This window comes from Vigna unguiculata, chromosome 2, assembly GCF_004118075.2.
Source record: "Vigna unguiculata cultivar IT97K-499-35 chromosome 2, ASM411807v1, whole genome shotgun sequence".
Lineage (NCBI taxonomy): Eukaryota > Viridiplantae > Streptophyta > Magnoliopsida > Fabales > Fabaceae > Vigna > Vigna unguiculata.
In genome coordinates this window covers 16,209,791-16,219,773 of record NC_040280.1, presented here as the reverse complement: position 1 = coordinate 16,219,773, position 9,983 = coordinate 16,209,791, and the positions used below count along the sequence as shown (strand labels likewise).

General features: G+C 33.9%; 1 protein-coding gene across 4 annotated transcripts; it reads left to right on the top strand.

Moving 5' to 3' along the window:
• Positions 1-1,201: 1,201 nt before the first annotated feature.
• On the top strand, positions 1,202-9,106 carry LOC114173391 (non-structural maintenance of chromosomes element 1 homolog). Of its 4 annotated transcripts, none has more exons than XM_028057755.1 (7): positions 1,202-1,433; positions 4,661-4,847; positions 5,141-5,337; positions 5,534-5,614; positions 7,361-7,801; positions 8,262-8,339; positions 8,430-9,106. In XM_028057755.1, the coding sequence occupies exons 2-7, from the start codon at positions 4,730-4,732 to the stop codon at positions 8,778-8,780; spliced, it is 1,266 nt and encodes a 421-aa protein (XP_027913556.1). In that variant the 5' UTR covers positions 1,202-1,433; positions 4,661-4,729; the 3' UTR covers positions 8,781-9,106. The 4 variants fall into 4 exon arrangements, with proteins under 4 accessions (XP_027913556.1, XP_027913558.1, XP_027913555.1 ...); XM_028057757.1 differs by lacking the exon at positions 1,202-1,433 and adding an exon at positions 3,566-3,848 and having other exon boundaries at positions 7,562-7,801; XM_028057754.1 differs by lacking the exon at positions 1,202-1,433 and adding an exon at positions 3,566-3,848.
• Positions 9,107-9,983: the final 877 nt, after the last annotated feature.

The window sequence follows — 9,983 nt, the reverse complement described above, 5'->3', positions numbered from 1 at the left end:
TTTAAATATATTATATTATTGTATCTTATATATATTTTATTCTTATTCCTATCAAGCGGACAATAATATAGGTGTTGCTGAGGCACAGAAGTACAATAGAGGTGACATTATCTTAATCGTAAAAGTCTTTTGATATATGTATTTTGACGTTTATATTCCTATGAATGACATTTTTGTAATATTGTAAATTTATTTTGAATACCTACATATTAATGAGGAATCAAAACATCTTTATGTGCATGAAAAATCTTCTATGTGGAACGGTAGGTGATGGCCTAATTAGATGATACACTTTATTTCTACTAATTAGAAGATCTACCGAAGAATGTTTGGTTAATGTTTAACTAAATATGTAATAGAGATAATGAGTATTGGATTTATCAATACATTAAAGTATTATTTTAGTTCCTTCAAAAATAGTTTCTTCTTTGTTTAATTTTTTTTATCCCAATTTCTATCGAAATTATTCAATGCAATCCTTCACTTTTTTATCATCTTAATATAGTCTTTAATTTTATGAAAAAAGAAAAAGAAAATAACTAATGTAATCCTTCAATTAAATTAATACCGACACTGTTTAGAGGGTAACAATTATAAATATTGAATGTAGTTATGTCATTTGCATTGCAATATTAAGTATCATTTATATTGTCACGTTGTTAATCTCTAACTAATTTTATCACTGAAGAAACTATATTAACTCTTTTAACAAAAATGAAGATTACATTGAAACCGGAAAAGATAAAATTAAATACCCAGTTGAATAATTCTAATGCAAAGAAAAATTAGAAACATGTATTAAATAATTGCTAAAAAATAGATTGAGAGAGTGTAGAATATTTCCAACAACAAAAGTAAAGTTAGAACTTAAAAGGCTATTACTTTATAGCAAAATTATACAAATTTCTTATCATTTAATTATTATATTTTGCTTACCACGTTATAAAAATAATTGTTTTTAATGAGATTATATTTGATCGAACATTAAAATTTTTTGTATTTGATGTTATTTAGCAGAGGTTAATACAAGCAATGGATTTAATTAATTAGAGTTCTTGTAATTTTCGTTAAATTCCAAAGGTTTCTTTTGAAAACCACGGGTAAATTCTCTAGGTTTGTTTCAAAACCTCCGTAGACAAACAATTTTAATAAATTTTATTATTTCCTTTTTCATTCTTTTAAATTCTTTTCCCTCTTTCTATTCTTATCTCTGGCGCTCTCCTTTTGTTGTTAACCCTAAGCGCACCATCGATGTTTACTTTACTCTCATCGATATTCACCAGTGCACCTTAGATGCACCGCTGTTCCTTTGTACCACCGCACCACTGTTCCGTTGTGCCATTGCATTGCCGAACCGCCGCAGCGCTGCACCGTCGCACTGTTGCTACTGCACTAGCTATTGTTAGAGCATCAAATTTTTATTTGCTTCAAAGGTTAGATTTCTTCCCCATTTCGTTTGGATTCTATTTTGCTGTAGGTTTTATATTAGAAATAGTTATTCGGATGCCTGATTGACAAGCTGTTGAGCCTATTCCGGTTCGATTAGTGCATTCATCCTGTGTTGACATTCAAATTCTATTTATCCTAATTTTGCTTTGGATTCCTAATTTGTTTTGAGTATTATAAATAGTTATAACAGTGGTAAAACCATAACAGAAGAGTCAGGGTGGTAGAGAAGAGGGAGTGATGTTTGCAGAGAAGAGTGAGTCATATTTGCCAAGTCCAAACCATAAGTGACCTTCACTACTGTGCTGAATCAGCTCCAATGTTATATTTGCATATTGAACATTAATGTTGAAGTGTGGCGATGTGTCTTTTCTAGTGGAATGGATATGGTGGAATGAGGAGATGAGATTGCGTTTCTTTCATAGGTTATTCGGAAAGTTGTTTATTGAAAGATAAAGTTAGGATATATAGTCACAGAGAAGGAGAAATTGTTTAGAAATTGTGAGCTTGACTGTTTAAAAATAGAGAAAAAAATACTAAACAAGAACAAGAACAAGAACAAATTACATGAATTAGACCCATTGTTGCTTTGTTGCTTCCATTCTCTTCAACAAACCATGAATCTCATCCTGCATTCTTCTTTTCATGTTGAGGTAATCATAGCGTGGATTTTGCAACACATTGAGTTACTCAAATTTCTTCTTCCTCCTTTCTTCTGCCTCATGCAAGAAAAGCTTGCCAAGCCTTTATGCATACTCCTCTTCCGTCTGTGCAACTTTTGTCTTGATCATCTCCTGGAATCTCTCAGCCTCTCTTATTGCCTCATCTGCCTTGCTTTTTCAAACAAACGAAGTAACGTGATCGTATAATGGAATACTTACTTTTTTATCTTATAATTTGACTGGCTATAAATTTGGCAAAAAATAAATACTAAAGAAGTAAAATGGGTATTGTAAAGGAAAGAAAGAAACCGTAATGTGAATATATTTATGGCAAGAAATAAATACTGAAGAATATATTTATAGAAATTAAGGTAGGTAGCTAAAATAGTTTGTGGAAATATCTTTACTAATGCTTTCAGTTTCTTATAACAATAATTATCAAGATATTATTTTATTTTAAAACATTTGTGTTTAATTTCTACGTAGTCTCGACCCATTAAGAATCATGATATTTCTATTACATTAACTATGCTTGTATGGTTTCTTTGTTTTGTATTTGAGAAAACAACAAATTCTCCATCAAGTTGGAATGGAGTTGTTTTGTGCGTCACCTCTTCAATTATTCGGCTTAGATTGTCGTACATCTCCTGCCAAATACAAAAGAAAAATAACTCTATAGTTTATTGGTTTCAAATTTAATTTAATTTATTGGGGAAGAAAAGGAACACACAATCAATCTTTCGCAGCTAATCAGGTTTAATTTCCTTTAATCTCCCTCTCCCTCTTCTTTCTCAATTATCATTCTCCTTCTCATATATTTAATATTATTATTTGCATGAACCATAATTATATGTTCTTCTCACATCTTGCTTCTATAGTCACATGAAGATGATATTTGAAATCACAATGAATGATTCGATTAGTATGAATCAGTTAGTTTATCAAGTTAAATTCATTTTTAATTTTTTCTGTTAATATTTTTCATTAATTATCTCAAATATATAATGCAGGTATGATTTTTTTTTTTCATTAAAATTTATAAAAGTTTAAGAAACCATTTTTTCTAGTATAATATCATCTGTCATATAGATAGTTGCATTAGATTGTATGTGCAGAAAAAACTTTTTTCAAGGAGTTTTTTTGTATTAAATATATAAGCTTTTTATTAAACCACCACCAACAACTTTTTGTAGCCTTAATTTTAGGAAAAGGACAAAGCCCTGGAAACTGCACTAATTGTGCAGGTACCTGAAACAAAATTATCGAACTCGCGTGTTGACTCGTAAACCCATACGAGTCTGCGAGTAATGACACTGTTGACGAGTTAAATCGCATATAAACTCGTTATTCTTCAAACTCAAAGTAAACTCGGAGTTAACAAGCTGACTCGTACCAGACTCGCGAGTTTGAGAACGAGTCACCAAGTTCGAAGAACAGGATGAAATGACAGAAAAACATGTCGTTGGCATTCGGATTTTAAGGCCAAACTAAAACCCCAACAACCCAAATCGAAAATCCAATTGTAAGCAGAGATCGAAGCCCAAATCCCAAATCGAAAACCCTAATCGAACGCAGACCTATTTCGTGATCTCGAGTTTGAGCTTCATCACCTTCGACGCCGTAGCTCCGCTCGTCCACGTCGCAGTTCCGGTCGCCTCGCGTGGCAGCTCCGTCGGGTGTCTGGTTCAGCGGCGTCACTGTTCCCTTCTTCTCTTTCCCTCTTTCGTTGTTCCCTCGTGCGTACGTATTCCCTTCGTCTTCTCTTTCTCCTTTTACTAAACTAATAGTAAATTCGTCCCTGGTGTCAAAGGGATCAAATATTAGAGCCGTATATTGACTGTCGAGGTAGCGGCATGATTATTTTCTCAACCAATAGAATTGTTTAGCAGTGTTGTGCTTCTTAAATTGCCGCGTTGTTGTTTTATTAAAAACTTGGCCATGATACTATCTGTTTAGCTTGGCATCAAAATAGTTAGATATCACATTTCTAATGCCAGTCACTTGGAATTTTTACAGAGATAATAATCATCAATGTTTATACGGAAAGTACAGTAACATTATGTTGGACTCGATGTTGAAACTAAGATTCATGGTTTAAGTGAACAATATAAAGTACTACTACTCACTTGCTTGCAAATTGTTTGAAGTGAACAATATAAAGCATCGTGAATCCGTCGTCCGGAATAGTAATTCCCTAGATGTGAACATATTTTTATGGTGTGTTTGGATAGAGTATATTAGTGAAGCAATTGAGTTTCTTTGTCTATTTGTTGTTCTACGTGGGAAAGGCATGTTCTAGGTGGAGGCTGGCCTCAGTTTTGTTTTGAAAATGCTGTGATCACTTTATGTTCTTCAGTGCATTGTTCCTCATCTAGAATGTGAAAAACTTAGATGTGAGAATAAATCGTGGTTATACTAAATCTACATATTTGGTTATAATTGTTGTTTTCTGGAACATAATCCACAGCTTACCGATGAATTGATATTCTGATATAAATGCTAGGGAATAAAGTAGCAATCGCTTATTTTACCTTCCAATTTTCCTTCTTCAGAAACCCTGACCGTGGTCTTCAGCACACTTTCCCAGTCCCAGAATCTGCATTAGGGTTTGTGAAAGAACCATGTCGAGCGCCTTAAGCTGGAGACACCACGTCGTGATTCAATCTCTGTTTTCGCGGGGCCCACTCTGCGAGAAGGACATGCACGCCATGTTTGAACAGCTCACCAAGAGAAACCCAGGTTTCTAAATGTTTTCTCAACCCAAATGCTGCTTTATTCACTTTTGGTGAAAGTTTGTGTTTTTTTTTTACTGTTATAAAATGTTAGTTTACACTTAATTTAGGTTTTGAATTATGATTGGTTGTAGAGTAGAATTGCGGCATCATGAGTACTGAGGGTGAAATTTGTCTTGGTTTGATTATAAATGCTGGTAGCAGACTCTTTTCTTTTAAATTAGTACTTGGAGTTTGTGTTTCATGTGTCCTTGATGGGTATTATATCGACCTTGACATGGGTGAGGTTGTTTTTATTAGGTACTGAGCGGCAACTGTTCGATGGTTTCATTCTGAAAATCAACAAGGCGCTTAGTTGTGCTAATTTTGAGTTGCGTGCCTGCATAAATCAATATGATGGCCAAGTTTATTATGGTGTGGTCAATACCGTTGCTGACGAACATTCCAAGTTAGGGACGAAGTATAGTGTTCCGCAAATTGCCTTTTACAAGGCCATTGTAAGTTTTGCTCAACCTGATTGTGTTTTTCTGTCTGTGTTCATTTATGTAATGTGTAGTATTTAGTACCTCTTGGGCATTGTGTTTGTGTCATTGGATGCATAGTGTGGTTTCTTTGAAATGGGAACTATTTTTTCGTGCCTGGTATTTGACATCTGAAGCAACTAATCTTGTGTCTTTCTTTTGCTAACAACAGATTGAAGCAATTGTACAGGATGCCTCTGCAAAAGGTGTTATCTTCAGCATCCATGCTCTCAATCTTAGTTTGGATGGCCAGGTTATAAACTTTTTCACCCGGCTGCATATTTCCAATTGTAAGAAAATTAATGTTGTTTCAGCCTGGCTGCTAGCCAAACGTTGTTAAACGATTGTAAGAGGATTGAAAATGGTAAAGGATTGAAACTCAAGGATCATAGTAAACTACTTGTAAGAGTTATGCAAACATGCAAAATTTCCACAATTTTTTCAGAATCTCCATAGAGATTATGTTAGGACATTAAAAGTGTATGTTAGGAGAAATAAAATAGGCAGTTAGTTAGTTAGGAGGGCAGGTTGTTAGTAGGTGGTTGAAGGGTGAGTCTTCTGTTAGGAAGACTATAAATAAGAGAGGGTGCTGTTTGGTTGGGGTTAGCTTTTATTTTTGGAAGAATTGGTGTAAACAGGATTCAATAACTGATCCTATGAGAAGGGATTTGTCTTCCCTGGACGTGTTCAGTTTTCAAAGAGGAATACTACGAGGTTTTTGCTCGTGTTCTGTGCGTTGTTTTTGTGTGTGTGGCTTGTGATCAGGTTTATAGCATCAAGAAACCTTTCAGATTATCTACCCTACTTGTTTTTATGGGTGTTCATCTCAAAGTGATCCTAAAACACATGCATAGGTACGTAAGTAACTTAGAGCAACATAGGAATTTTAATTGGGAGCAATCAGTAGAGAAATATTTGTCTAGAAAAACTATTAAACACATGATTATACTATCCCAAAACACTACCTCATAAATACAAACAAAAATACATAATTGTCCCCACAGACATTAAACCTTCAATTTTTATTTTAACTAAGTCTTAATATAAGAGCTATTAAACTGCAGTAATTATTAAAATTAATTCCTATAATTCCTAGAATAGACTTTCCAAATTTTGGTTCTTTGTGGGTGGCTTGACATCTTATCAGACAATTTGATTATAAATACTCTATTTAGTGCATAAGCTTAGAATTTGCTCAAAATTCACATCAATAAGGACTATGACATTTGAAACATGCATGCTTTGAGGAACTACTTCTTGTTCGGTGTTCTGAAGCCAAATAAAACGGTGCAAGCCTACTCTTATAAGAGAATCTTCTGCTCAACTTCATTAATTTGCTTACATGTCTTTAATAGTTCAAATTCACACAATACAAACTCTATTATGGGCTGGAGCTTTCCTCAAGACTTGTGGTGTTGGTTCCATATCGTAGGTTTTCTTTTGAATCATTGAAGGCCATATGGTTAACATTTTAAATTTCTATCAAAGCCTATTATAGAGATATGTAGTCTCCATGGCATAAGACCAAGTTGATTCTGTTAGATGTAAGTCTTCCATCCTAATAAATTATATATATATATATATATATATATATATATATATATATATATATATATATATATATATATAGTTATACTTCAGTGTCAAAGTATGACTGATTCTGTTATAAGTTATACCATCTAACCTAAACATGTCCATATTTTGATGTGCTTGTCATCAGTTCTAACTACACTACCACTTCCCACCAACCCTAGCTCTTGTTTTACCTCCATTTTTAGAAATTTGCAATAAATTCTAAACATGATAATATTTTATTGTGGTTAAACTTTCCAAGTCTATTTTTGTTTCTGGCTTTTGGTTAATGTGCAATGAAAGTAATAGTTGTATTACTCCAGTGTATTACTATTTATTTGATTTGCAGTCCACCACCACCACAAAAAAAAATCTGTTTCTATTTATATGCACATTTAGAGAACAAGATACACATTTTGGATTGCAGGGTGATTATATTTTGGTACCAAATCATGTACTCATGGAGAACAAGATACTCTGCACAAAGATTTGCCCCTTCCATTGTGATGGGGATGCTTTAGGATATTTTTTGGGACAGTTGTTACGGATCTCAAAATGCAAATGTTTTTATTCTTCTATCTATTGCAAATTTAAAATAAAATGTACAATTTTCATGGTATATGTTCAGGTTACAATTATGACAGATCCACAATCTCAAGGAAGCCTGTCAAATGTTCCATCTACTTTGAAAAATTTTAGTTTGTCTCAAAAGGAGAAAACCCTGAATGAACTTGTGCAGGACCAGTGGCTTAATTTGACAACAGAGGGTGTTATTAAACTTGGTCTGAAGTCATTTCTTGATCTTCGCAGTTGGTTTCGAAATAATGATGTTCCATCCTGTCATGTTTGCAATGAAGCTGGAATAAAGGTTGTTCTTGTTGCATTGTTACAGCTCTTTTTTGTTATTCTTTTCCCATCAATAGTTGTGATTAATTCGAAACGTTGTCAGGCTTTCCTTACCTTTTTTATTGGGATTTAAATGTTCTGTTTTGTTTATCGTACATAAATTTGTAGTAGATTTTTGAAAAAAGGTTACTTATTGATCTGATTAGAAGATCTTTAACAAATTGGGTGGTTTCTCTTAAATTCTATGCACACCAAGAATCCTTGTTCATATATTAAAATTTCTCTAAATATTATGAGGAATTCCTACTGTCTATTTACCTGGTTTGTGGAGGCAGTGACAACCGAAAACAATAAAGTCACTTGTTTTGTTTCTTTTAGAAGGAACAGAAATGGAAATTGAAATATGCTGATAGTACCAAATATACTTACAACACATTGCTGCTTTGCTTGAGTCTGATAATTCATTCGGCAATGTCTGACAGGCAGAGGTGTGCCAAAATGAAAATTGTACTGTGCGAATTCATCAGTATTGCCTGAAGCAACTTTTCTTGCAGGGAAAGGTATTGATTGGTATTATTAGTCTTATTTCATTTTTACACTAGAAAGGTGAAAAGCTTTTGATCATCTTGCTATAACTAACTCGTGATTAGGTTGCCAAAGTTTGCCCAAGTTGTGGCACTTCCTGGCCATATACAGTACCGAAGGAGGAGGCCTTGCAGACGGGAGATGACAGTGAACCTAGACAAAGTCAACGGGTGACTAGATCTGATCGAAAGAGGCAAAGTGCTAACAGGGTTGTTGTTGATGATGGAGTTGGATGCAGTAATCAGGATGAGCTGAACGAAAACAAAGAAATCCAGAATGGTAATGTATTGGGACGGAAAAGAAGAAGAGGACGCCAAACAGATGATGCAGAAACAGGAGGACCTGGTGCATCACAATCTTCAGCAGCTATTTCGGGTTTGAGAAGAGTGACTCGAAATTCTGCTCGTCTGAAATAAACAATGGTGCTTTATACTGCTTCTTGCTGAAGCACTGTACATTTTGTACATTTTGCTGCTGACTGCTGTAATTTATGCTGAACTTTTGAGAATATTTGAATGGACTTATGTTGTAAATGCAGTTAGCTAGTTTTAGTGACTATTTCTAAACCAGCAATCTTATGTTATTCCTCTGGCGTGAAACGCCAATTCTCTAGCAAATACAGTGTAAATTCGTCCCTGGTGTCAAAGGGATCAAATATTAGAGCCGTATGTTGACTGTCGAGGTAGCGGCATGATTATTTTCTCAACCAATAGAATTGTTTAGCAGTGTTGTGCTTCTTTAATTGCCGCGTTGTTGTTTTATTAAAAACTTGGCCATGATACTATCTGTTTAGCTTGGCATCAAAATAGTTAGATATCACATTTCTAATGCCAGTCACTTGGAATTTTTACAGAGATAATAATCAACAATGTTTATACGGAAAGTACAGTAACATTATGTTGGACTCGATGTTGAAACTATGATTCATGGTTTAAGTGAACAATATAAAGTACTACTGCTCACTTGCTTGCAAATTGTTTGAAGTGAACAATATAAAGTATCGTGAATCCGTCGTCCGGAATAGTAATTCCTTATATGTGAACATAATTTGTATGATGTGTTTGGATAGAGTATATTAATGAAGCAATTGAGTTTTTTTTGTCTATTTGTTCTATGTGGCAAAGGCATGTTCTAGGTGGAGGCTGGCTTCAGTTTTGTTTTAAAATGATGTGATTACTTTATGTTCTTCAGTGCATTGTTTCTCATCTAGAATGTGAAAAACTTAGATGTGAGAATAAATTGTTGCTATACTAAATCTACATATTTGGTTATAAACTAGCCCTCATCTCGTTTCAGCAAACTTATCTGTGAAGTTCAAGATTCCAAAGCTTCTTCACAGAGCAACTTTCTTGGACTGATATTTTGTTGTTTCATTGTCTTACTGATTAGTTCCCCTTTTAAATTATGGTAATTTCTTAAGGTATCTTTCCTGGGGATATAATAAACTTGAACGTGCATTGCACTTAAGATTAATTCTGTGTCAACTTTTTGGTGTCATGTTTGTCTTTTTGTTACTTTTGAATGAAGTTACATACAAACAATGAAATTAATTTAATATTTGTGGAAGGCGTGAAAAATCAATGAATTGAGTGAGCCTAATGTTTTGCATGAAAAGGGCA